Source organism: Scomber japonicus, chromosome 7, assembly GCF_027409825.1.
Source record: "Scomber japonicus isolate fScoJap1 chromosome 7, fScoJap1.pri, whole genome shotgun sequence".
In the NCBI taxonomy this organism is placed as follows: Eukaryota; Metazoa; Chordata; class Actinopteri; order Scombriformes; family Scombridae; genus Scomber; species Scomber japonicus.
The window spans coordinates 18,603,502-18,630,974 of NC_070584.1; the positions used below are offsets into that span (position 1 = coordinate 18,603,502).

At 39.5% G+C, this 27,473-nt stretch overlaps 3 protein-coding genes across 3 annotated transcripts; 1 reads left to right on the forward strand and 2 right to left on the reverse strand.

The window, feature by feature from the left end:
• Nucleotides 1-5,075: 5,075 nt before the first annotated feature.
• Nucleotides 5,076-14,373, reverse strand: LOC128362393 (vitellogenin-2-like). Its single transcript, XM_053323135.1, has 34 exons — nucleotides 14,326-14,373; nucleotides 13,973-13,993; nucleotides 13,656-13,807; nucleotides 13,276-13,527; nucleotides 13,031-13,192; nucleotides 12,788-12,936; nucleotides 12,541-12,691; nucleotides 12,289-12,446; nucleotides 12,038-12,203; nucleotides 11,823-11,948; nucleotides 11,518-11,736; nucleotides 11,201-11,418; nucleotides 10,999-11,096; nucleotides 10,788-10,912; nucleotides 10,596-10,697; nucleotides 10,372-10,491; nucleotides 10,091-10,277; nucleotides 9,910-10,003; nucleotides 9,603-9,788; nucleotides 9,285-9,435; nucleotides 8,983-9,199; nucleotides 8,393-8,889; nucleotides 8,262-8,306; nucleotides 8,110-8,178; nucleotides 7,812-8,018; nucleotides 7,576-7,718; nucleotides 7,194-7,332; nucleotides 6,992-7,121; nucleotides 6,718-6,901; nucleotides 6,528-6,622; nucleotides 6,333-6,427; nucleotides 6,043-6,208; nucleotides 5,676-5,837; nucleotides 5,076-5,578 (listed from the first exon to the last, which is right to left on the reverse strand). The coding sequence occupies exons 1-34, from the start codon at nucleotides 14,363-14,365 to the stop codon at nucleotides 5,466-5,468; spliced, it is 5,139 nt and encodes a 1,712-aa protein (XP_053179110.1). The 5' UTR covers nucleotides 14,366-14,373; the 3' UTR covers nucleotides 5,076-5,465.
• A 3,132-nt stretch (nucleotides 14,374-17,505) lies between these two features.
• ctbs (chitobiase, di-N-acetyl-) lies at nucleotides 17,506-21,406 on the forward strand. The gene is made up of 7 exons (XM_053322597.1): nucleotides 17,506-17,704; nucleotides 18,820-18,958; nucleotides 19,136-19,344; nucleotides 19,455-19,626; nucleotides 19,714-19,811; nucleotides 20,376-20,537; nucleotides 20,927-21,406. The coding sequence occupies exons 1-7, from the start codon at nucleotides 17,570-17,572 to the stop codon at nucleotides 21,113-21,115; spliced, it is 1,104 nt and encodes a 367-aa protein (XP_053178572.1). The 5' UTR covers nucleotides 17,506-17,569; the 3' UTR covers nucleotides 21,116-21,406.
• Nucleotides 21,407-21,660: 254 nt separating this feature from the next.
• On the reverse strand, nucleotides 21,661-26,289 carry spata1 (spermatogenesis associated 1). The gene is made up of 12 exons (XM_053322976.1): nucleotides 26,230-26,289; nucleotides 25,992-26,098; nucleotides 25,283-25,400; nucleotides 25,019-25,072; nucleotides 24,269-24,662; nucleotides 23,631-23,790; nucleotides 23,457-23,514; nucleotides 23,014-23,131; nucleotides 22,811-22,936; nucleotides 22,414-22,589; nucleotides 22,012-22,110; nucleotides 21,661-21,810 (listed from the first exon to the last, which is right to left on the reverse strand). Exons 1-12 carry the CDS (start codon nucleotides 26,287-26,289, stop codon nucleotides 21,661-21,663), a joined length of 1,620 nt encoding a protein of 539 aa, XP_053178951.1.
• Between the last annotated feature and the right edge of the window lie 1,184 nt (nucleotides 26,290-27,473).

Here is a 27,473-nt window from a genome sequence, read left to right on the forward strand (position 1 = left end):
TCTTGATGTAAATACATTATACATAATATTCCAGTAGAGGCATGTTTGTGTAATCAAGGTGTTTCCTTTATTTCAAATTTGTAGTTATATTTTAAACATACAAATGCTCATTCAGTGGTCTGCAGTGTTGTATCATTACAAAGATATATGGTTGTAAATATGCAAACTCATATGTATATTTTATTCATTTATTTATAATAATTATTTTACCATTTCTTTTTTATCTTTGAATTTTTTATTAAATAGTAGTTGTACTTTGGATATGGGTCAAAGACATTTAAGGTTCTCAAAGTAGTGAACAAAACAAACATCAGCAAGTACAGTTCCCTAAAAGGCTTTTTGTATTTTCATTGGAGTGTCACCTATGCCCTCAGAGTAAAGCCAGTAATTCATTTATATTGTAATGTGATTTATATATTGTGATTTATATTGTATACTGTAATTCAGTATAACACCAAGTTTTGTTTAAAACAAACATTTTATGTCCATTTTTCATAATCACATGGTTATATATTTATGTTTGGCCTGTAATTGATGCATCATGGGTTCAACTCTAAATTTGTTGAATGATTTTTTTTTTTTTTACAAACATTTACTGCCTTGCACTTAAAAAATGCAAAAATGTTTTTCTTCTTTGAGATTTGTTTTTGTCTCCATGAATCAAAAATGCGTCATCCCATACATCACCACTAAACCAGCAGTAATGTTTTTGGTTGTAGATCAGTTGATTTATGTTATTATAATGTAAAAGTATATCATTTGGTGACCGAAAAAATGAAGTTCAATTTTTTTTTCATGCCTAAAGAGAAAAATTAGGAGAAAAATTCTTACTGATCATAATTCATGCATGAAAGGGTTAAATTGATTTATTCACTAAAACTATTTTTCTGTATATGTGTCATTTGATTTATCCATTGATTGAGTTGTTGAATGACATATCATTGCCCAAATCACTGAGTATGTAAACATATTTATATATTTATAAAATATTTATATATCTGTATAGCAAACAGGCAAATGTTGTAATGTAGTTAGATATTATCACATGGAAATATGGACCGTGTATTTTTTTGACAAAAATCTAATCATAAATCATAAATGGAAAACACAGTCTTTTAGAAAAGATGGCAGAACATCAACCAGTGCAAAAAGTTAGTATGCTGTCTCTCTTTCTTTGATTTTTGTAAGAACCTGGTGATTCTCAAACAAACTGATCCACATACACCTGCTCTTGCTGCTCCTCTTCCTCCCTCAGTACACTGTACTGTATGTACTCTGTTGTCTGCAAGTAGCAATCATTTACACTGCACACAGCACCCTACACATTACAGCTCTGGAATATCAGTACATTCGCACTGGAGGCTCCAGGTTCCAGGTTCAAGGTGTTATGTTGTATAGGAATCTATGCTTAAGACACATGGATCCCCTACACATCAGATCCAATATCCAACATGTAATTATAATACAGGAGCCTTAAGATTTTAGTTGATCTAATAATTTAGTGGTTCATATTTGCAAACAGATTCACTATTAATCAAATTAGTTCAAACCAAATGACCCACAGTTAATCTGGAGCAGTTACCTGCTTTTCTCAGTTGTTATCCTGCTTTGTCAAGTAGAGATGGGGCTGCAAAGGAGACCCCCATGACTTCTGTTTATGTCAGGCTACCCTAACTGCAGATGTAGTTTGTACTTACTCAGCTAAATAAATCCAAACTTTGTGCAGGTTTTATCAAGATAAGGTTATTAAGAAAATATGCTTTTTTAGTGATGTTTTTCAATTTAGTTGTTGTGTTTTTACAGTACAAACATCAGCTAGCCTACCAAATACAGCAAGCCATTGAAGTATGAATGACTTTTTCTCACTCTCAACGGGCAGTGTAGCTCTTTACAGATGGATGAAACATTCAGCTTGGCAGTAGAGAAAAAAACACAATGACAAAAAGAAAAACACAACAACATTAACAAAAACACAACGACAAATAGAAAAACCCAACAACAGAAAATCACTTTGTATGATTTTTAAGTAATTAATTTGCATTTTATTGCATGACATAAGTATTTGATACATCAGAAAAACAGAACGGAATATTTGGTACAGAAACTTTTGTTTGCAATTACAGAGATCAGACGCTTCCTGTAGTTCTTGACCAGAGGCCTGAGGCCTGTACTACGAAGCTGGATTTTCTCTTATCGAGGTAACTTCAGGGTTAACCCTGGGTTTTCCATCCTATGACACCATGGTAACTTATGCTGAACACCTAACCTGCTTCGGAGCAGGTTATGTTCTGGATAAGAGTTTTTAGGGAGATGCAATCCTTTAGATGTCCCCGATGAAATCCCATACGAAAGGTACAGAATGATTTTCAAGCAACATTAAGTTAGTTTAATATTCAACATTCATTTGACTTTCAAAGTATAAACCTATTATGCGCTTCAACCATTTGAGTGAATGATGTCAAACCAACATAACTAACATACAGACTAATATCCTTCATGTGCCTTAAGGCTTATTTTTCAAATATATCTTTTCGTCAATTTTTTACATGTACAATAAATAAATAATCTCCTGTTTCAGGAAACCTGACAGAAAGTCTCAATAAGAACATCTTGAGAGTAATCGTTGCAAAAGTGCAGAAAAGCAGAATTTTATTCATATTTTTTAATTGTAAAAAATGACCAAAATATATATTTAAAAAAGAATCCTTGTGGCAAATGAGGGACATTAGTCTGTATGTTATACAATTGGTTTGACTTCATTCACTCAAATAGATGAAGCATATAATAGGTTTGTATTTTGAATGTCAAATTAATGTTGAATATTAAACTAACTTAATTAAACTTAATAACTTGCCAGGATTCCTTCCTGGCTTTTGCTGCAGCAACAGTGATGCTTTTGGCCTGGATGATGTGTTTGACTTCTTCATATTTTTGAAGAATAATTGTCTGCTCCGCCATAGTAAAGTAGGCTGCTTTGCAGGGTTTCTCCATGTTTGTGATTGGTCAGACGCTGCAAACACCTCCCCTTTTATGTGAGCGCAGTGATCCAGATTGGAAAACCCTGGGTTCAATTACCGAGTTGATAACCAGTTTCGTAGTACCGCTTATCATGATTACGAATGTCTGGGTAAGTCAACCCAGGTAACGGAGAGATATCCCGGGTATGTTAATCCAGCTTCATAGTACAGGCCTCAGGTTTGCACACACTGCAGCAGGGATTTTGGCCCACTCCTCCATACAGATCTTCTCCAGATCCTTCAGGTTTCGAGGCTTTCACTGGGCCATACGGACTTTCAGCTTCCTCCAAAGATTTTCTATTGGGTTCAGGTCTGGAGACTGTCTAGGCCACTCCAGGACCTTGAGATACTTCAGACAGGCCTGGACATGTGCTGGCTTGAGCAGGGGGCGCTGTAGGATTTTAATCCATGACGGCGTAGTGTGTCACTAATGGTTTTCTTTGAGACTGTGGTCCCAGCTCCCCTCAGGTCATTGACCAGGTCCTGCCATGTAGTTCTGGACTGATCCCTCACCCTCCTCATGATCATTGATGCCCCATGAAGTGAGATCTTGCATGGAGCCCCATTTCGAGGGAGACTGACCGTCATGTTGAACTTCTTCCATTTTCTAATAATTACACCAACAGTTGTTGCCTTCTCACCAAGCTGCTTGCCTATTGTCCTGTAGCCAATCCCAGCCTTGTGCAGGCCTACAGTTTTATCCCTGATGTCCTTACACAGCCATTGTGGAGAGGTTGGAGTCTGTTTGATTGAGTGTGTGGACAGGTGTCTTTTATGTAGGTAACGTGTTCAAACAGGTGCAGTTAATACAGGTAATGAGTGGAGAACAGGAGGGCTTCTTAAATCAAATACTACAAATAGGTGATCAAATACTTATGTCATGCAATAAAATGCTTTGTAAGTGGGAAAACCTGCAAAATCGGCAGTGTATCAAATACTTGTTCTCCCCACTGTATGTTTCACCTCCTCATCAGTTTCCATTAGAAGCTGTTACTCGCTTGGTGAGAAGTGTGCTCTGTGATCGATCGAGTGGTCTGTGTATGAAAGCCATCAACACGCATGTATCTGAATGATTTAGACCTGGCTTGACATATTCGCATATCCTCATCCTGGATTGGCAAAGGTGCAACATATCATGCCAGGATGCACTGATGAGACTTTGTCGAGTCTCGCTTTTTCACTTATCCTGGATTTCTTAATTCTGCTTTTGTGCAACAGCCCTCAGGTACAGTGTAAAGCAGCCTTTCCCACCTGTTAAAATGACAGACTTGCTTTGTGCTTTCGTCCAATCAGCAATGATCCTTGTCATAGCAGGTACCTACCCTTTCCATTAGGAGCTAATGTTGTTGTGTTTTCCTTTTTGTGTGGTGTTTTTGTTAATGTCGTTGTGTTTTCCTTTTTGTCATTGTGTTTTCCTTTTTGTTGTTGTCGTTTGCCCTTCAGGGCCACCGTACAGACCCCATTCACTAGAGGGACTAAAGTCGTTCTTTTCTAAACTGCAACTACTACTCCTTTAATGTTCATTCTTAGTGTATACTGTATTTTTAATAAGACTGATAAATATTCATTTTTCATTTGAAAATGGTTGATCATACTTTTTATTATATTTTATATTACACTTTTATATTTTTTTCTTGTCATATAAAATTTGTTACTTAAAGACTCTCTCCAAAAATGTAGTGAGATAAATAAAATTTCATTAAAATCTTTATAATTACATCTACTTCTCCCTCATTAAAAAAATCCTGAGTCATTAAATATGCAAATATTGTTCATTTCAAAAGTTGAACTGCTTGACACAAGATGTGTCCTACTTCAATGTGAAGTCCATTCTCTGTGTATGTGCACTCAAGGCTTTAAGTTTCTCCATCACACTTGTGTAAGTCCCACACTGGACCACGATTGGCTGCAAACTAGTTGTGATGTCATGAACTGCTAACTTTTGGTGAGCACAATAAAACTTTCCCCTTTCTACAGATGAAAGATGAAAGAAATTTGTCTAGTGTCAAGCTGTACACAGTGAAAAAATCCAACGGAAGTAACAATAAGCAAAACACATTTCTGAATAAACAGGGACTTTAATGATTTTTGATATTTTAGACAAGATCAGTGTACTGTAACATGAACAACAGTGTTGTGAAGGTAGACTCCAGAGAATCAAGACTGTAAAATGACATACTGTTTCTCCACAGAACATTCCCACTACAAATAGAGCACATTCAAGCTGTGGCTTCACAAATTCATAGTTTAGAGTTTGTGATTTAGCCTTTAGAGATTGTGAAGAAAAAGGTTTGTCATTTTTAGTCATTGTGATTTTAGATTTTGAAGAAGCTGAACATCACACGATTTTACATATGCCTCTTTAGTTTATTGAAGTTTACAGTTCATATTAATTAACAATGACAGGGACAAAACAAATTTGAACCAATGTGACTGAAGGATATGAGATTAAGCACACTGAGCGTTGCAGCGACAGGCCAGGTGGGCCTCGGCTGAATCGCTCATGTCCTCGCTTTTCTCATAAATGCTGCTCAGACCTTCAGCACGATTCAGGTTGGAATCTGCAACAGCAGAGAGAATAAAGTGATTAGGCACTGTTAAACATAGATGTATAGTGTGTCAGTTTGGTAAATAAGTGGTGATTGTCTGCAGACTCACCAGTAGGCAGGCAGTGGAAGCCAACAGTGACAGAGGTGGTTCTCACTGGCATGCAGCCGGGCAGGCAGCGCAACACAGGCTCAACAGAGTAGCATTTGGACTCCTGGCCATGGAGGATCATTTGCTTTTCCAGTTTCACGGATTCAAGCTTCATGTAGCACTCTGGAAAAGGTTGGAAAAGAAAGGTAAGCACTGCAGCAGCCCTCAGCTGAAAACACATATTCATTGGTTCTAGTCTTTTCTATGATCTCATACAATTATAGTTTGGTGTAGGTTTGTTATGTCTTGTGAATTTCTTTGTATGCTTCGTTTTGCCATAATGAGTGTAAATGATATTCTTGATAAAACAAGGTGAAGCCAGTTTTACCAGAGGCATCGCGGCAGCTCTTTCCAGGCAAAACCCAGGAATGAGCGTAGCTGGCTGCGTTCTTGGTCTGCCGTTCGTTGGGTGTGCGGAACTCCTGTCTGAATTCCCCATCAGCCTTTCCACAGAGTCCACAGGTCTGTCCCCTCATCCAATCCACAACTTTAACCTGAAGAGAAGCAAAGTGGTTCAGTGTTTACAACTGTGTTTTAACCATGCCAGTACGACAATATAGACTATTAAAAATTTAAATTTAGAAGAATTACACAAGATGATCAGATTTATTTCAATACCTTCAGTGCGTTCACATCAAAGAAGACCTCCTGAAGACCATGGCTGGGAGCGTGAAGAGCAACGCCATTACTTTTCCTTCTGATCTGAATCTTGCCTAAAATTAATGCAAATATAAAATATGTTGTTTTTTTAAAACTCTTTCAGCAATTATTTTGAGCACAACAATTCAATCTAAAATGATAAGATAGAAAAACCTGTTGGATGCTGGTATGGCAGGTTGTTGATAGGGATCTCTACTCCATTGACCTTCACCATGACAGCATTGTCCCTCAGATACATGTCTACGTCACTGTTGAAAAACAAATGAAATATATGAATTGTAGTTGTTTTCTGGAATTCGAGGTTGACAACAACAATTTAGGTATAAATACTGTGTGTTCTTACATGTCTGCAATCTTCACATTGATTTCGTTCTGTTCCTGTGTTTGGTCTCTCTTCAGCAGAACCATGAATTTAAGTTCTGAGCTGCAATCCTGAGCCAAAACCTGGTAGCAAGAGTGGGGCATTTCATTCTTGTATTTCCTGTTGTTGAAGGTAATCAGAGTGTCTTTGACCATGGCACACTTAGCTGGAACAGAAAGAAAGATTAACCAGTAAGTTAGTCATTTACTAATCAGTGTGACTTTTCAGTAAGACCTGTTCCTTTGAATATTTTCACCTGCGTGAGCCTTGGTGACCATGTAGGTGACCTTGTCAACTAAGCTGTCCTGGTATGCTTCCAGCTCTGCAGCAGTGTCTCCAAATGGCAGATAAACAGGGAGACCCACATCACGTTTGATGATGGTCCTCTATAATACCAAATTGAAACAGTCAGAGAGGATATGCAGTATATATGAGAGAAACAGGGAATAACACTGTACCTTTGGTGTCTTCAACACAACATTCAGGGTTTTCTCTGAAGCAACGGCCACAGTCAGTTTGATCTGATTACGTTCATTCTTGACCTTTGCCTGGGTTACTCCGATGGACCGAGAGATACGTGAAATGTACTCAGACAGCCTAGACAGACATAAAAGCAAAATGTTAAATCAACTGTTGATAGACAGATGTGCAGCAAAATTAAACTTTGCAAAAGGAAGTAATAAAATCCCACACACTTCCACATCCAGGATGTTTGATATACCTTATATGACCTTGAATTTTCAATTACTTTAGTGCCACAAGTACATAGAAAGTAATCAGTTTCTTTTGCAAGGTTTTAGAAAATAGAAGAAAATGTTTGAAATTAGATTGTGACATTACTGCTGTGCATAGCGCCTCATGCTTTTTGGAAGTTTGTCCCAGGTCAGCTTCACACGGAAGGCAGGCTCTTTACCCACAAGACCAGTTTCAGCTGTGATCTCAGTTGCGTATTGTTTGCATTCAATTCCCCAGGCAATCTTGGCCTAAAAAAACAAAACAAATTTAACTGGAGTTAAACTCTTTTCTGCTACTACCAGCTTAAGTCATGTCAGACTGCATCAAAGGTGTTACTGTACCATCAGCTTGTGGTTGCTCAGCAAGACACCATCAGCGCAGATTCTCCAGTGGTCATTCTCAGCCAGGTTGGCAAAAATAAACTGCAGTCTGGCAGTTGTTTTGTCAAAGTAAGCTGCGATCTGGTATCCCTGAACCTTGTGGTCGGCTCTGACAGCGCGAATGAGAATGGTCACAGCAGGAGTGACGGTGCTAGCGAGGTACTTGGCCTGAGAGTGCAAACCAGTGAGTAACATTAATAAGTTTTGATTTTTCCCATTATATACATGAGACTGTAAATGGCTGGGTACGATTACTCACCTTGTTGTAGATGGTTTCGAAGCTGTGGGCGCTGCTCCTGCTGTTTGCACGGGATGTGGAGACTGCATGCTGCAAAGAAGAAAGCATTTAGCTTGCTCAGGCAGAGTATATGATTTGACTGTTTAATGCTTTTTTACTCATCAATCAAATACCTGGTGGATGTGGTTCTTGGTGAACTTCATGTCATACAGTTCTTGCTGTAATAGAAACATCGCATTAATTCCTGCATGTACTTTATGAGTCTACTGTTTCTCACATTTTCAGTGGTAAATTTATGTCTCACCTTTGACATGGAGCTGGACCTGGAGGAGCTGGAGCTGGAAGAGCGGCTGCTGGACAGGCTAGATGAGCGGCTACTTGATCGACTACTTGATTGACTGCTGGAGGCACTGCTGGAGGCACTGCTGGAGCGGCTGCTCAGTCTTTTTGATACCTTGCTTCCCTGGGCAACGGCGTCAACAATCTTGCTCTGGCGGCGAGAGGAGGAGCTGGAGGAAGACTTGGATGATACAGAGGAAGAGGCACTTGAACTGCGCTTAGAGCTGGAGCTGCTGGAGCGGGAGCTGCTGGAGCGGGAGCTGAGAGAACGAGAGCTGCTGGAGCTGGAGGAAGTCCTGTTCTTCAGACCAGGAACCAGGATTTTCTTGAGTTTCATCAGGACGTTCTTGTCCTCAAGAATTTCCTCTTCCTCGCTCAAGTTAATCACTTTGATGATCTTTTCTGCTGCTTTATCGCCAACCTGAATCTCAATTTCAATCTTCTCAATGACGGGTCCAGCAGCTACAACCAAAGAAATAAACAGAAACATTATTTTTCAGCGACTGCTTACAAAACAACTTAGGTCAGTAACTTGATGTCATCCATTTTACTTGCCTGGAGCAACATCAACCAAGACAGCATGTTTTCCAATTATGGCGTAGAGTGGACAGTCTCTGATGAAAGCAGCGTTGTGAGATTCAATCTCAGTGCACGCCTTGATTCCAAAGGTTTCAAATGCAGCACACATTTTCCTCTCAAAGGCCCTGGGGATTTTCCTCTTGTTGACAATTTTGCTTGGCACATCAACAGGAATGATTTCAGATGATGCTGACTGTAAACACAACAGAGATCACCACATTAATTTGGAAGAAGGTATAATTTGGTGAAGGAAAAGGTGGTCAGAAAACCAAACTCACAATGCTACCAAGCAGGGAGGATGCCATCCTAGAAAGTCTTGAGGAGGAGGTCTGTCTTGACAGCAGAGCTGCAGCTCCAGCTGGAATCATTGGTGTTATCTTGGCGGCTGCGAGGTCTTCCACATTTCTTGCAATAGCAAAGGTCTCAACACTGTTGAAAGAAAAAATAATGTCAGGAAATTCAAAGATATTTCAAAAACTGTGTAAGTAAATATGTTTTTTTTTTCAACTATCTTTTTTTTTACAAGGTACAAAGAGACAGTAATATAAAAAGACAATATTTTTGTAAGTTATTATGTTAAAATAAAAGGAACATACAGTGCAGATGCAATCTTATCGATACCCTGGACGGGCAGGAACTGGAACTTGAAGTTGCCTTTAATCATGTCAATTCTTGCTTCCATCTTTGCAGGAACAATTGTATGAACTCTGGCTCTTGACAGTAGGGAAGCCTGGATCAAAGCAGTATTCACGCCCATAACTGCATAGGTGTGCATGGAGACACTGCAAGACACAGAAAATATGAGAGAGGGTGGTTTCTCTGAATTATACATTTGTTTTCACATTTGGCAGTAAAGATTCTGGTTGAGAAGAAGCTTGTTCAAGTTAATTACAATCTGTTTACCTTGGGGTAATTGCTGCCCTTAGGTTGATATCGGACTTAAGAAGCTGAGCAGCGTGGAAGTTTTCGGGTAGAGGTGGTGTCACACTGGCTTGGACTATGAAACACAACACAATTTTTTGGTGAACCAGTGTGGATATGTTATTCGAATCAGCAACACTTAAGCTTTACCAGATAAACTTACGTTCAACAGATGCAGCAGCCACAGCAGCAGTATAGAAACTGAGCTCCATTGGCAGACCAACAGCAGTGGGCATGATGCGACGAACCTCAGCAACCAGCATAGGCTTAACATAATGCACAGCTATACCAGACAGCAGCGCATCCAAAGCCTTCCTTCCGTAAGTGTGAATTGCAGGTCCAGTGGCAAGCTGTTAAAATTGCATTTGAAATTTCAGATGTTCAGTTTGTAATGTGATCACTACATAGCAATTATACAATATTTAACAGTAGGAGATACAGTACCTCAATAATCTGATCAACCATGGCTTTGTCAATGTTGGCAAATGCAATTTCTTGTCCGAAGAATTTCACATACACAGAGGCCAGGGGCTGGCTTGAAGGATGAGCCCTCCATTCGGAGAGCTATGTTAGGAAAAAACAAAAAATAAACATTTTAGTTTCTTCGAAGGACATGTCATTTAAATAAAGAAGAACATTTTTGCTTAAGAATGATCACTTGAACTTACAGCCTTCATAACTTGTTTCATCTTGGTGATCCTTTCAGCATTCTCAGGAGCCTTGGGGATTTTCATAAGGGCCTCCTGGATTCCCTCTGTTCTCACTCCCAACTGAAGAAAAAGAAAAAAAGCCATTTGATGGGTAAGTGTCTTTGAAACCATTACTAAAAATGTGTAAGTTCTATTTAGCCTTTCTCTTACCTCCAAGACATCAGCATAAGCTCCTGCCAGGTAGGTGCGAGCTTTGGCCAAAATGGCTTTTGGCAAAATAGTTGCAGCATCATTTACATAGAAGGCACTGGCAGCGGCACCCATCATCCAGGGGTCTGCAGGGCAAAACATAAGAGCCATTAAACCACATGTTTTAAGCTAATGACATATTAGTATTATTATTATTATGTTATACTCTTACTGCTGTAGGCATCAAAATAGAGAGCTCTGCTGTAGCGGTAGCACAGTCTGTCAAGTTTGGGGCTGAGGATCTTCACAGCAACATTACAGGCAGCAGCACTGAACAGAACATTAATATATACAGAATGAGATTCTAAGCACTAACATGTTTAAATAAATGAAATGAAAAAAAACAAAAATGTGAATATTATTGAGGTTCTTACACAGAGGCAAAGTCAGGGGCAGTGTTCCTCGTCATGGCCTTCATGTAAGAGTAGACAAAGCTAGCAACCTGCATGTTTGTTTCTTTCAAGAGTGTGTCGGCAAGGGTAGTCACCAGACCCATGGGCAGTTTGGTCTCAAACAACACGACAGCCGCAACCATTCGGAGCTCTGGGTGGAGAGCCTTATCCATGAACAGCTGAACAGCCATTTCCTGGATCTATTTCACAAAGAGGAATGTTATTAATACAACAGCACATAACAAAATTGGCTTTAAACATATGCTAGTAATGGAAGGAATCGGGTAAAGTCATTTCACCATCTTGGGCTCCTTTTTGGCAATGTTTCTCAGGGCCAGAACAGCATCAATGTGAACCCTCAGTGGCAGATTGGCAGCAGCACTGCCGAAGCCAGGCAGGAGCTTCAGGATTGGCTTAAGGCTGGCAGGGTGTCCGGCGTTACCCAGAACTTTGATAGCAACAGTGAGTTCATCAATATCACTTCTGGCAACAGCCTGGACAGCGATATCATGGATGGGCTGCAGGAGGAAAAAAACAACATTCATGTCACTGATGTTCTAACTGAAGTTCAGTTTTAGAAACCAAATGCACAAATGATACATACCTTCACAAGTGCAGCTGGGCAAGATGGGTTCTCTGCGCAGTATTTAGCTACCAGGGTGCCATAGCCCAGCATGACAATCTCACGCAGGACTGGGTTTTCTCTAATTTTGTGGTTCATAGCCAGGCCCTAAGGAGTGGTGAAAGTAAAAATGTGGTTATGTGTCCCAGTTCTCATATCCTTGCAATGACACAAGCTTTCTTGTAATGTTAACTCACTTCAGCAACCCTGATGGCCTCCAGGTCAGCTGTCACCATGTGCACAGAAGCCAGCAGAGCTTGGGCAGCTTCAGCAATAGTCAGCTCACCAGCGATGAACTTCTCCTTGAGGAACCTCAGAGCAGTATGAGTACCAATGGCAGGAACGGCATGCAAAATCCAGTGCCTGGGAAAGGAAAGTATTATTATTCAGTGATTATGTGTATTAAGTTTGTGTATATTGCTCTTTTTCGAATGCTGTTTACATTTACCTGTAATCGGGTCTAACTTTGAACTGAGTCCAGAGGGCCTCAATACTCTCAAATTTGGCCACACGCAGCAACTGGATGAGCTCAATAAACTTCAGAGGTGCATCTTCATGGACCTTGGCCACATTGAAGGTCACTACGTGGTTCAGAATCTCAACAATCTGTCAGAAAACAAAATGCAACCCATGTTAGAGTGTGTTGCTACAGGATGAATTCAACAAAAATTGGATTAAGAGGGCATGTTTTCTGAATTACTTGAGCCTCAGTATTGCTGATCCTCAGAAGCTGGATGGGTGTCTGGAGAAGCTCGCTGCCGAACTCATACTGCAGGGATCCCCGGTGAAGATAGTCAGCTCTGATGGGCTCCACTGGGGCCCTTGCAACCTCCACGAAGGTCAAGATTTGCCTGTGAATATACACCAGCATTGAATCAGTCTTCACTGTGGCATTTTGAGCTGCTAATAGTGATTATACGCTGTGTATTTTCATTTAAATCACATACTTAGCCTCCATCTGGGCGGCACCGTTCAAGATGTTGAAAGGTGAGAACTGGATGAGCTCTGTAGCAGTTGCCTCCAAGATCAGAGCACCTGTGGGTGCTGGCTTCATGACGTAGTTAAAGGCTGCGGCTCCCTTCAGGGTCTTTCCTCTCTGTATAAACAAGAGATAGTATTATTACACCAGCAGTCTCTGGGAGTATAGAGTACATTTAGAGGATAGTTAATGCCAGTAAAACTAAACTTACAGCCTCACACTCAGCACATTTCTCTGTGTAAGCCAAGCCGATGTCCTTAATGATTCTCTCCTGGCAGTGGTTCAGGTCCTTGGTCTTGGTCAACAAGATGCGTTCAGCCTTTGCGTCCTCACTGATGACGTAGTGGGTCTTGCATACTCCCTGAACTCCAGGCTAGTTAACACAGATCAAAATACAGTTCATGAGCTTAGTGGTGTTTTGTAGTTGGACCTATAAAAAGAATCAGTTATACATACCTCCTGTAGCTCATAGACGTTCTGTGTCTTCTTGATGTTCATCTGGAAGATATTAAGGATTCCTCTGTAGACATTCAGCACAGTTGCAGAGACGCCAGCAGGTGCGAATACTTTGCCGACAACACCGTTGGCATATTCAAACTTGATGGGTGTCAGGAGCTGAGCAGCCAGGGCTGAGGTAAGCCTGGTGGCCGGGATGAAAGCATCTTTGGGCCAGATACCACTGTACTCAAAGATTTCAGGGTTTACAAGCTACAAGGAAAAATGACAGGTTGAATGAAGCCACAAAGCTGTCTTGTATTATCATTTTAAGCCACATGGAAAGCAGTCTAGGTCACAAAGGTTATTAATCAATAGAAAATTGTATGAATGGTCTTTACCTTCAGTATGAAGGTGTCAGGAGCCGCTGCACTGATCATAACTTTGCTCAACACTTTCACACCGGCCCGTGCCAGACCCTCTTCAGGCAGGCCGCCCATCAGAAATGCTTCATATTTGTACACGTAAGTCTTTCCAGTAGCAAATTCTGGGGCTGCATTAATAGAGAAGAAAACTAACTTCAATAAAAACATTTTAAAAAATTAAACCAAGACACAAAAGTATGGTGTTAAAACAACTTTTCACATGTACACTACAAGTCTTTTACTGTTAAATAAAGACACATTTTTTACAGTATGTAACAGAATAAAACACTTACCAAAGCTGACCTGGTGGCATGCTAAAACAGAAAAAAAGAATAAAATGTTATTTTGATATTCATTAGAGAGAGAAAAAGATGCATGAAAAAAAGTCAAACCAATAATTTTAAGAATTTAAATGTTATGTACTATTTTCTATGCTAGGTTTGATATAAGCAGTGACTTTACACTGTCACAAAGTGCAATAGCAGTTCTTAGACCATGATTTGTCTGACTTTTATCAGAATTTGCTTTCAATATTTTGTCCAAGTAAAACTGTGGAGAAGTGCTACCCCACACTCTTCATAATAGTGATACGAATATAAAAAACTAATTTAGATTGCATCCAAGGTGATGCAACTTAAAGACTCACCTGCAAAGGCCACGGTGAGAGCTAGTACTAGCACCCTCATGGTTGCTGAATGTGATTGACTTGTACCAGAGGCTTCCTTTTAAAGGCAGATATTGCTGACGGTGTGCCCATCAAAATGGATCATTAACTAAGCATCAGCCTTTCATCGACATTGATGTTACCTTGCCCTGACCATGTAGAATAGACAAACAGAGTAATGAAACATGTCACAGATGTAACAAGTTAACTTAACCTTTTTGACTTCAATGGCACAAACAGCCCACTGTCCCAAAAATGAAGGTGTTTTTTTCTCTTGTGACACCTCTTTAACACAAAATGTATACTGTAGTGGCCATACTTTTCACAACACAGCAATATGGAACTGTACTGTCACTGTTCTTTTTCACTATATACACTTTTGACTTCTGCTTTAACTCCTCCATTGTTGGCTGCATTACCTGTTTTCATTAATGGGGATGGGGTGGAGATAGTGGACACCTACAAGTTTCTCAGGGTGAAACTGAACAAAAAGCTGGACTGGTAAAACAATACTGAGGTCCTCTACAGGAAAGGACAGAGCAAGCTGTTCTTTCTGAGGTGGTTCAGGTCCTTTAATGTGTGCACCAGGCTGCTATATATGTTCTACCAGTCTGTGGTAGCCAGTGTCCTCTTCTGTGCCACAGTGTGTTGGGGAAGGGGCATCAAGAGCTGTGGTGCTAATAAACTGAATAAGCTTGTGAGGAAAGCCAGCTCTGTAGTGGGGATGGAACTGGACAGTGTGGAAGCAGTGACAGAGAGGAGGATGAGAGGAAAGCTGGAAGCTATCATGAACAATCCCTCTCATCCCCTCTATGCCAAGCTGTAGCAGCTCAGGAGCCCGTTTAGCCACAGACTCATCTAGCCATGTGCTTCAAAGTGCTTGGGGGGCTCTTTCATACCATTAGCCATCAGACTGTACAACACCACAGCTCGCAGTACCTCCCACCCACACTAATGTTTTGTATATTTATTGTATATAGTATGTTGAGATGGTTTTATTGTTTATTTCATTTCATTTTTATTTTATTTTATTTTTACTTGGAAATACTGTTATGTCAATTTTGAATTTCCCCTTAGGGGGATTAATAAAGTTACCCTGTACCCTATACCCTATACCTATCATTCATCAAATGCCCTTCTCTGGATCTGAAGCTGCCAATGATTTAAACTATCACACAGTTATAATAGAAAAACGTAACATCATAAAATATTGCACTAAAATATTTTACGAATGCTATTATAGAATGTGTCATGTGGATTGCAAAAACTTGTCCAAAACAGGTTCCAGTGTCATCTTGTCCTTGAACTGTAATTATGACCCAATTGTGTCACTTTGCTCCAGCATCTGTTGACTCTCTAAATACACTCATTGAACATTAGACCTCACTCAAAATGTTTCAAAATCATCAAATGAAAAATCTAATTGTATCCAAACCAAGTAAGTTAAATCTAAATTAATATTATAATGACACATATTAATTAATGTGTCCAGCACAACGTAAAACTAGGATGAGGAGATATAATGAAGAACAGTTCAATTCAACTTCTTCTTTCTGACACTGTGCATTGATTAGATCAATAAACTGCTTGTTGCTGCTTTTTAAAACCAATGAATCTTAGAAATCACCTGCAGCCCTTAAGACCTAAGACCTTAACAGCCTTTATACAATCTGTACTGTACATTATACAGTATTCTTTAACTTTATCACATGCTCTAATTCAAGACACATGTCCTATTTAACCCATTTATAGTAATAAAATGTAAAAACACAGTCTTAGGATTTGTTTCTATTTTTCCCCAAAAAACATTAAAAAAACATTTAGTTTGTTGGGAAACATTTAATATCAGTTTGGACATAAGTAGAAGTAATGAAAAACAATGAAATGTACGTTTTGGCAAATTATTAAGGTCCTAACTTGAAATGTTGATTATAAATTCTCCATGCAAACAAAGGTTAGACATGGGTCAGGGTTCAGTGCTTGGACCAATACTATTCACCTTATGCTTCCTTTAGGCAATATTATTCAGAAACACTCAATACATTTTCATTGTTATGCGGGCAATAGGCTACTCAATTATATCTGTCAATAAATCCAGATGAATCCAACCAGTTAACTAAACTACAAGTTTAACTGAAGGACATAAAAGCTTGGATGACATGCAACTTCCTGCTGTTAACAGTTAAAAAACTGAAGTTATTGTGCTTGGCCCCAAACACCTTAGAAACACATTATCTAATCATATAACTAATCTGGATGGCATTACTTTGGTCTCCAACACCAGTGTAAAGATACTAGTAGTTATATTTGACCAAGATTTGTCCTTCAATTCCCACGTAAAACAAATTTCAACAGCCTTTTTTCATCTACGTAATATTACAAATTGCTGCCCAGCAGACCACCCCATGAAAGATGGCTGATGCCACCACAGTGTCATAGAAGGTCCTCAGGAGTTCCTTATAGTTTTGCTTTTCTGTTAAATGTTTTGTTGAAGTATATTTATTCTGTATAACTGTCATGTTGAACCCCTTTGAATATTGATGAAGAAAGAAGAAGAATGAAGACTGATGAGGAAGAATAAATTATATCGACTTCAGCATTAAGGTATGACGGGTGCCACATGGTCTGCACAGGTGAACTACTTTTAAAATGAAACTGCCTAAACTAATAATACAATGGTGCAAAACATTCCTGTATCTTCATGCAGATAATTTAGAAGTATGCTGTAGTTTTTCATGGATTGGTGGTTAGTGGTGTTCAACATGCAAGAGCTCACTTCCCATAATTAATGGTGTTTAAATAATGCTGTAGCTCTGTGCCCTGTGCAGTGAATATAACACAGCAGCAATAAAAAAAAAGTGCTATGGTATAATTTTGTATTTTCCAGGCCAATAAAACCTGTTTGCTAGATATGAATTTGTTGCATTAGCCATTGATAATGGCAACTATTAAAATAAAATAACCAGAGTTCAATATTTGGAGATAATGTTTGTTTTAAAAAGAAAAAGAAAGATGCTTCCTCTCAATGCAACCTGTCTGTTAGTCCTTATGGCAGGGTTTATTTGACCTCTGCTGGCAGCCTGATGGTCTGCAAGTTTTCAAGACAAACAGATACCATTTGTCCCATGTCAGCCTCCGTACAGAAGCAATGCCGGACATGTGATCTATTGACATCAGGGTCCAACTCTGTTTGATTAATCCTGTTCCGTCTGAAAACGACCTTCTGATGCCCCCGTTTCCCCCTAAAATGTACTGGTTTCTTGTGTTTGTGGTGTCTGTCATCGCGGTGTGCAGAGCCAGCGCGTGTCCGTGTGAGAGAGCCGAGCTGTGTCAGCAGATACACGGAGAGAGAGACTTTGAGGTAGTTTAGCGAACCTCCAAATACACTGAAGTTAGTCAGCTCAGTGATTTAACACTCTGCTCACAATATCAGAGCTGCTGGTAATTAGTGGGAGCAGTAAGTTAGTTCATAAGTGTGAATCAGAGAAGTGTCAAAGCTGCTGCTTAATGCTGTAAATGTATAATTGGCATTAAAATACTTCACCCTGATAAACCCTGATAAAGGAACATTTTTGACGAATCGCTGCTTAACGCTTTTATAAATGTATTGGCTATATAGCAGTAAATTGAAATATCACATCTGTTCATTATGTTTTTATTGTAAGTTTCAGTTAAAAAACACTGTTCCTCTTCTTCCAAGCTGGCTGGGCAGTGTTTGCTTTACGATGGTGTCTCGTGATGAGGGTTCCTCTTTTTGGGTGCATTTGGTCTCACGGACCTCTATTCAGTGTCTCTTGTTGTTTCAAAGTTCACATATGAAAGTCATGGCTGACAGACATTTGTGCAGCTGCAAAATGAGTGTTCTATGAGTGCTCTATTTGTTTAAAGACATTTCCAAAACTATCATATTTTGAAAAAGGTTGTGGAAATATATATATTTAATAAAGTTTATGTAACTTCTGAGTACTTTTTTGACCATGTTAACTGCAGAATTAGCTACATGTGGCACTTAGCTGAGAAAAAAATCAGCTAAACTTGTGGCTAACAACTGTCATACAAGTCATCAATGACAGTTATATCAATTAATCAACCTGTTACTCAGAGTCCATCAAATCAAGTTTAATAATTGGGTAATTTTAGCCACATGTAGAGTCAAGTATCAAACACTGTTTGACATATTTACTCCAAGTTATATGATTATAACTTTAATACTTTCAGTCTTGGTCAGAATATAGTTTAGAAAAATCACTAATTTGTGATGGACATTTTACATTTTTGACATACTGCGGTCATTATCTTCATTTCGCAGTAAGAACAAACAACTTGTTTCAGTTCCTGCTTTCATTACAAAGATATGTGTGACTCTGAGCACCCTCCCTCCCCTACCCCACAACAGCCACCAAAAAAAGGCATTTATCAATAATGTTTGCCAAAAATTAAATTTAGTAAATTTCTGTATGGTCTCTCTGTGTCCAGGTGTTTGTGTTTGATGTGGGTGGAAAGACATGGAAGTCCTACAACTGGAGCATGGTGACAACAGTGGCAATGTTTGGAAAATATGATGCTGAACTCATGTGTTACGCTCATTCCAAAGGAGCGCGGATAGTCCTCAAAGGTAGGATAAGTATATTTTCAGCCAAAATTAAATCATTTGGCTGACTTCTGTTGTTTGCTCTTATTGTAGTTTACGAAGTTTAAGAGCTAAAGAGTCATTGTTGTATTTGACCTCACTCATTCAGTCAACGGTTCATGCACTCATGTTACCTCTCTTTTTCAATGTCAATGAGAAAAGGTGATGTTCACCTCCCGTATATTGTGGACCAAGACAACAGGACAGCGTGGATAATGGAGAAGGTCAATTTGGCTAAGAGTCAGTTCATGGATGGGATCAACATAGACATTGAACAAGCAGTGGAAGACGGCTCGCCCGAGTACCTTGCTTTGACAAACCTGGTCAAAGAGACCACTGAGGCTTTCCACAGGGAGATCCCAGGTTCACAGGTGAAAGAAAATATTAAATATAAAAAATGATTTGACAAAATCACTCTGAGCAGGTGTAGACTTGACAACAGATAAATTAACTCCCAAACCTTCCTAATCCTGATCTTTAGGTCTCGTTCGATGTTGCCTGGTCACCAAAATGTATTGACAAGCGCTGCTATGATTACGTCACCATCGCTGAATCCTGCGACCTGCTGTTTGTGATGTCCTACGATGAGCAGAGCCAGATCATGGGGGACTGTATTGCAATGGCAAATGCCCCGCTCTCTCAAACACTCGATGGTTTGTTGTCCAGTTGTGTGGTAACAAATAGAAATCAACTCATTACTGATGACTGCTGCATTAATAGATATTTGTCTGTCTTTCCAGCCTATAACCAGTATTTAAATCTGAACATTGAACCAAAGAAGCTGGTGATGGGTGTGCCATGGTACGGCTATGACTACCCATGTCTCAACCTTTCCCAGGTAAGATTTTGTTTATTTAAAAGCTAAACACTTTCAATGTTGATGTTGTAAAGGATCAAATCCAATGACCTGAACTAGAAATAAAGTGATCTTGCTAACAGGTATTGTCTGTGCAAGTAAAGCCTGATAAATCTTCCATCGTTTTCCAGAAACAACGCCTTGGTAAGCTACTGTTTCACCGGGTCACATCATATTAAAATGAACATGGGCACTGTAGTTTATTTTAATTCAATCCCACAAATACTGTCACTGTTACTTACCAGCGCACCAAATGTGTATTCATGTGCATGTGAAAATAGTCCCCTACAAATGCACTATTTACTAACCCTAACCCCAATTATTTTACTATTACTTTGCCTTGTGTTTTTTTTAAGGGGAGACCAAAACATTTTTGTGACCAATTTTTCAATACTCACATCTTCAGGAGAAACAAACAGCCTAGGCTGAGAGCCATTAAGGAGAAAGTCAGAAAGTACTGAGAAACAGACTTTGAACCCTAACTTGTGGTGGTGTTCTTTCTGAAGTGAAAATACAGATAGTCATTTTAGTCTTTTCCTTTTCTAGGAAGGAATATGTTCTATTGCAGAAGTCCCTTTCCGTGGAGCCCCTTGCAGTGATGCAGCTGGAACCCAGAAACCATACAGCTGGATAATGAAGCAGGTCATCAGCTCGATGTCTGGCAGGCTGTGGGACAGCAAGCAGCATGCTCCCTACTTCAATTACAAGGTATGTAAACTTATATTTCAAGTTTTAATTCTGCTTAGATTAGGTTAGAAATATCCAAATATGTTTGGGCTTGATGGGACATTGTTGTAAGAAAATGGGCACCCCTTTTGAGAATGATTTGTTTTCTGTCAGCTTGACTATTATCTCTGTAGTCCCAATAAATTACACCTCAATAAATCAGGCAGACATTGCAGTGAGGTCTATTCATCTAGAGTGCTGGCGTCCACCCGAGCTACCACGGTGTCACTTCCCAAACAAAACAAATCGCCCTTTGAAACCTCAATAAAACACTCCCAGTAAATGCCTTTATGTTGGGTTTTTACCACAAGATGGTGCTGTCATCCATTTTCATTTTCTTGTCAAATATCTGCTTTGTATTTTCGTCTCAGGACCAGAAAGGACAGATTCACCAGGTTTGGTATGATGACCCGCAGAGTATCGGTCCCAAGGCGGACTTGGTGAAATCAAAAGGCTTGCGGGGCATTGGCATGTGGAATGGAAACATCTTGGACTACAGCGAGGATCCTGTCGCCAGGCAGCAGACCGCGATGATGTGGAATGCCCTGTTAGGATGCTAGCTGGGATACACGAACGCTGCTGCAGAAATTTACACCAGCCCTGAGCTTACTCCTGTTTATTGCTAAGTCAATATATCCCTTTGTAGCAGTGAAGGGGTGTGACTTTAGGGATGCATACTTGCACTTCAGGGTTTATTGTGGCTTTTATGGCTGTTGTCTTTGAACATAGACATTCCACTGGGCTAAAAGAAATGAGTGATTCTCTAAAAAAGACGATCTTCATAATGTGATTGACACGCTTACTGAAATCTGTGCACTTTATTTTTCATAAATAAAACATTTCCTGATAAATCTGTCAGTTATTGAGGTTACACAATCAGTTGAACATATTAGTTTTATCTTTTTCCTTCAACAAGCTTACAGCGAGGATGAAACATCAAACATCAAAAAACAGAACTGGTATACAAAAGTAAGCCATGTAGAAAGGACAATAGCATAAAAACCAAATTACATTTTCAATCACTGTAAATCATTTTCTCAGTTACTCTCCTGAGTCCATTTCTCCCAGCATAGTAATCTCAAAAGAAAGTCTTGTACATATCGAATTAGATGGAGCTGTTTTGAACTTGTGGTCTGTCCTGTGTGGTATTTCGAAAGCCCAGAGAGGCCACAGGTCCAGGATGAGATGACTGGCTCTTCTTCTGGGCCAGCTCAGCCTTCAGCGCCCTCAGCTCTGTGGCTGCCTGTTTCCTCAGCTACACAGCCATTCATGGAAAAATAACATGGTTACTGAATGTGGTATATGCCACAACAACAAGCAAAGTTGACTTACTCTCAAGTGCTCAGTGAGTGACGACTGGAATATCTCTAACTCTTTTCAACTCATTCATCAGCTGTTATTTATTTTAATGTTTGGTTATTGAAACATTTTGATAAACACATAGAAAATCAATTACCTCGATCCCTGTCACCAGCTTCATCTTGGCATCCTCCACCTTTCTCTTCAGGTCGTCGATCTGGTAGCTCTCTGTCATGATCTGAATGATGAGCTCATTCTAAAACACATTATCTTACATTAAGTTGTACACATCAATTCTGTGGATTAAGATGGAAAAAACAGCAGAAAATAGTCTGTACAATTCCTAATATATGTGTTTGATTGCACATTTTTTCATGCTAAATTTCTCAGTAAAGCAAACATACATTTCTGGGAATTATAAAGAATCTAAGCTTCATCCATTACAGACTAAAAAGCTACCAGAGAAAGGCAGAGGAATCATTTGACAAAAAATTTAACATAATATACTTTCCCTACCTGTTCCCTACAGTACATATGATAACAAATATTTAGATTTCACCTTTATGGAAGATCGGCCCTGCCTTCTTGGCTTGCCTCGGTTGTCTCTTGCGTGGAGCTGGTGCAATAGTTTGTTGTAAAATGTCTCCAGTTCTTGCCGTATGTTTCTCAGGTTTTCCTCCAATGGTGCTGTGGCTTTCTTGGTGTCAAAATATTTCTTTTTCCAACTGTCACGTGCTGTAAGATCACAGGGAAGAATAGAGTAGCCACAAAATTCAGTTATTAGTGGGAAATTTGACATATTTTGTGCACTGATATGGGGGATTCATCAGGAGTTTGATCTGCTCCAAAATGAGTGACCAAGCAGAGGTTTTTCCACTAGAATAATTGAGACTAAAGGGGATTTTAGAATTTTATATTTTTACTGTCATGTGAAACTCTACTGCAGTTGTGCCCACCTTGGTTCCTGCGGTGTCTGTTCTGGGCCAACAAGTCTTTCCCCTTTCTTAACAACTCTTGCCTCGTCCACTCCAGCTGCTTTCTCTCCTCTCTCACCAGCTTGATTTCTTCTATTAGTTCCTCTCCTTAAAGAAACAAACCATGTAAGTTGTGTTCACATTATTGAACCTATTATTAATCCTGGGTATTTGTAACAGCTTACTGTTTGTCTGAAAGATGGGAGAGGAACCAGATTTACGTGCGGCTGAGGCCAGGTCCAGACCTGGAGGTGGAGAAGTACATCGAACAGGTCGAGACAACACAGCCAGACTTTCTGTCCCCTTAAAAACAGGCAATAAATACAACATGAGTCTTGAGCTGAATAGATTTTCAGGGACTTGCTGGATTCCAGTTCTTTGTACGCCTCTAAGACCTCAATTACACCACCAGATCCACCTGCTGGCAGTGGAATTTGAACTAATCACTGCAACACACTACTTGCAAAAAACTGAACAATTCCTGGTTGTTTTAAAGGCCCTGTGTAAAACTTTCCAGAACAACCTTGAAGGTTAGCACTCATGAGAAAAGGATGCAGTAGTCATGCTGGGATTTGTTAAAGAATGTGGACACAGTAATACATGTCATGTATGTCATGCCATACATTACCCTGCTCGTTGGTTCTCTGGTAGACTTAACTCTATGTGCATCTTTTGATTTCCCGAGCCTGCAAACAGACACACTGTTATAAGAACAAGCAGCAGTACTTCTTGTATTGTTTACTGTCGAGAACAACTATGTTGCACAGCAAAGCTTCAGCTTTGTGTGCTGACTGCACCATACCCATCTGTGATGGAGAAGCCTGAATCTCTGTCCTCCAGGGACTCTGCAACTCCCGAATCTCTGGCTGCCCTGTTTGGTCTGTGGTGTGGTTTTCTTCTAGTTTCTTCTTCCTTTGGTAGCTCCTTCACCTGAGCTGAATCAGCTTCACACAGTTGTAAAGCTGTGGTTATAACTCAAATACAGAGCTTAGTATCATAATAAGAGATCATTAGGAATGCTAAAAAATCCACTGTAACATTTTTCAACAAAGTATCAAATCATACAGTGCCAATGTATCATTTTGAAGCTAAAATATGGACCTTTTCACCCATTAAAATGAATAAAAATGTAAATGTAAAAGAACCACATTTGTGTTTGTATTCCTACCTAGGACCCTCTGTTGCCTGAAATGGGCTTTTAGCACATTTTGACAAAATTGCTACATTTCCAATTTTATACGCTGTTGGCTGAAGACCTCCACACAAGTGCAAATTTATAGCAACAAAAATGGGAGGGATTAGTAACGAGATCAGTTCCAAAACGTAAAACCCAGCAGGTCTTTGTTTTAAAATACAGAGTGGCAGTGTTACCCATCTGCTCCTTCATCACATGTGATAACTGCATGGCTCATCCCTGCCTAAGTGCACAAGTACGTTTACCTTTATTCTGTGAAATGGGCAAGGCTCCCCTTTGATTCTGTGACTTTTTTGGGCAACGCTCCTGCTCTTCCCACTTGTTAGAGGAGAGAGCCTCCTCTTCATTTTCTCCCTGTGCATCTGAAGAGCTGTAGCTTCCCTCCTCATCATCAGTTTCTTCTTCCTCTTCCTCCTCCCCCTCTTCCAGGCTGGGGGTGGGAGGTGGCTGATGGGAACACTGGGGGATATGGGGGAATTTAACAGGCCCCTTTGTCCTTGCTGACAGGCTGCACGTCTTGGGAGGGTAATATGTCTGGTGGTCTGGGGAGCTGCTGCTGGTGTCTGGGGTGAGTGACTCAGAATAAACACTGCTGTCAGTCTCCACAGTGGGCAGCAGGTAAAGCTCTGGCTGTGGGGCCTGCTGACAGAAGACACCAACACATTACCAGTGTGGTTTAACCATTATTGACACCTTTGATTACTAACAAAGCACAAAGACAAATTTGAAGCTAATACTGACACAAAATGGTAAAAACATACACTTGTAATGTACTGACAGAGCATATATTGGTGTTTCAGACATATTATTAGATAAGCCAAAATCACACTAAAATATAAGCCAATTGAATAGCAATGTTACTGGTTTTCTTGGATTTCTTAAACTTACATAATTAATTTGTTTGTTGTCACTGATGTATAAAATCAATCCAAAGGGACATTCATCAACTTAAGGACAAAAAAATCTATACAAATATGGATCTGGATTCTACATACATACGGTGGAGCAAATGTTTTCACTTTCAGATTCCTCTCCTGTTTGCTTTTGACCTGTAACAGCAGAGAAAGTGTGGTTGTTGTAAGAGGCATGGCAGTAAAAACTGTGTGCTCCCTCTCTTTCACACACACAAGCTTTACACCCTTTAGTGTAGCCTTCTTGAATAGTGAACTTGTTAATCAAACTGTCTGCATTGTTTCACTCTTCTGTCTGCCTGGAGAAACACAACCAGCTATAGAAACTAAACAGCCAGCTGCACTCACCAGAGCCAAATTGCGCCCCACACATTTCAAGAAGGAGAATTTGTTGATGCTCCTCTCGGCGCCAAGAAGGGCGCCCAGCTCGCTCCTCAGAGTTTTCAAGGTGATATCAGGATGAACCCTATACCAACAAGATTTCATATAACTGAACTGTTAAACAATACGTGTGCATAAGATTATTTGTGTCATATTATGATTGCACTGTGCTAACAGGAGAAAACAACATAAAACGGTTTGATTGAGCTGGGTTTCACAGACCAATTACAGTTTAAATACTGAAAATAATACAGGTGAATAATTGGTAAATAAGCACTTTGAACTTTAGGGCTCAATATTGTGAGACTTCATAATTTCAATATCTCACAGAGAAAATATTTACATTTTTACTCCACTGTATCTGTCTAACAGCTGTGGTTACTTTGCAGATTAAGACTTGATGTTTAACATACAACAATTTCCTATGATGCAAACAAATAACCAAAAAAAAACTTTATTTTGCTTACAGTTTGCAATGATAACACTCCTTTATTTTACTTACATTAATTTCATGTTGAACGTTTGATTCTTTTTTAACACTGAGATCTGCATGTCTTCAATTGATCCTTTTAGCCATCTCTTTACAATACAAAGCTCTACATTACAAAATTCAGCATAAATTCTTGCCGTTCTCCGAGTTTGATGAATAAATTAAAACATGTTAAAGTAGTTTCACCTGATGAAGCCAGCAGATATGAAGCTCTCTATGGCTTCAGCGGGGACTTTATTCAGCTTTACATTCCACTGGTCATCTGGCACATAAAGCACATGAAGCTCCACAAACTGAACACATGAAACACATTTTTAAAAGAAAAACTGTCAAATTGAAAAAAATAAGAATGTTTGCTTGATAAAACATTAAAATTCCAGCATGAAACAAATTATTCTGTGATGCATACATTTTCTCATCATACCTTGCAGCTGGTCGGTCTTCTGTCCTCAGGATATCTCCCAGACTCACAAAACAGCTCCATTATTTAAGAAACAGAGAGAAGCAGATTCCCGTTAGGTTTATTCACAGGAGGGTTTTTTTTGCCTGGTGAGGGCATGGACTGCTGCTAAGTAACAATCGCATGTAATCAAACGCAGTCAGTCGGCTGAGGAGTTTCTTTTATGAGAGTGCCAGCACTGGTTGCTCTGGTGCTGACGATGACAACTGCTGCAGGAAGAAGGCACTTATCCCACTTACTGGTAGTTAATTAATTTAATTAGTGGTGCAGTTATAATATTTGTTTTCTCTTAAGAAGTAATGTGCATTATTGAGTTTGTGACATAATTTAATCTTCTATGCGTTTTATTCACACACACACACACACACACACACACGGGGGCCCCTGTGCAAGAAAACCAGCGTAAAAGCGTCCCCATTATTTATTTAGGAAGAGCGAAGTTATGGTTTTGCTACCCTATTTTTTTGTCTGAATGTGTCTGAATCAAGAAAGACTGCTACTCCGCTATATTTGAGAGGTAATTGGAAGATGATAAAACAAGAGTAATTGTTTGAAATAAATTACCATATCTCCGTATCATTCATTTTTTCTGTGCTCTGTGGGAAAAAAAAATCCATTATTTAAATAGATTAAAAATGCTTCAACAGCGACACCTGCAGGGAAGGCTGGAGGGGACAGGTCAGTATGTGTGAAGTGTGTTTTAAATGATCCCACAAACTGCTGTCTCATTTGTTTCAAGACCTTACTTCAAAATGTGTGTAGGCCTATACGACACTGCTATTCAAGTTCTGCAATACTAGCAATATAGTACAGTTTTATGTGTGAACTGTTCTCTGTGCGAGTCTGAGCTTGAAACTGAGATGCACCTGTTCTGGCACTGTCACTCCACTGCCACCTTCTGGAAATAAGTTATACATTGTATCACATTGAAGATTGAATCAGATTTTTATGTACTTTTTGGTGTCCATGATGTCAAAAGTAAAAAACAGAATGAACCGTATGTCATACATCTAATAGCCTAATAATATTAAGGAAATGGTAAATGGACGGTACTTATATAGCACCTTTCTAGTCTTTACGACCACTCAAAGCGCTTTACATTTCAACTCATTCAACTCATTCACCCATATACATACACACACTGACGGCAGGGGCTACCACGCAGGGTGCTAACCTGCTTATGAGGGGGAATTTAACCATTCATTCTC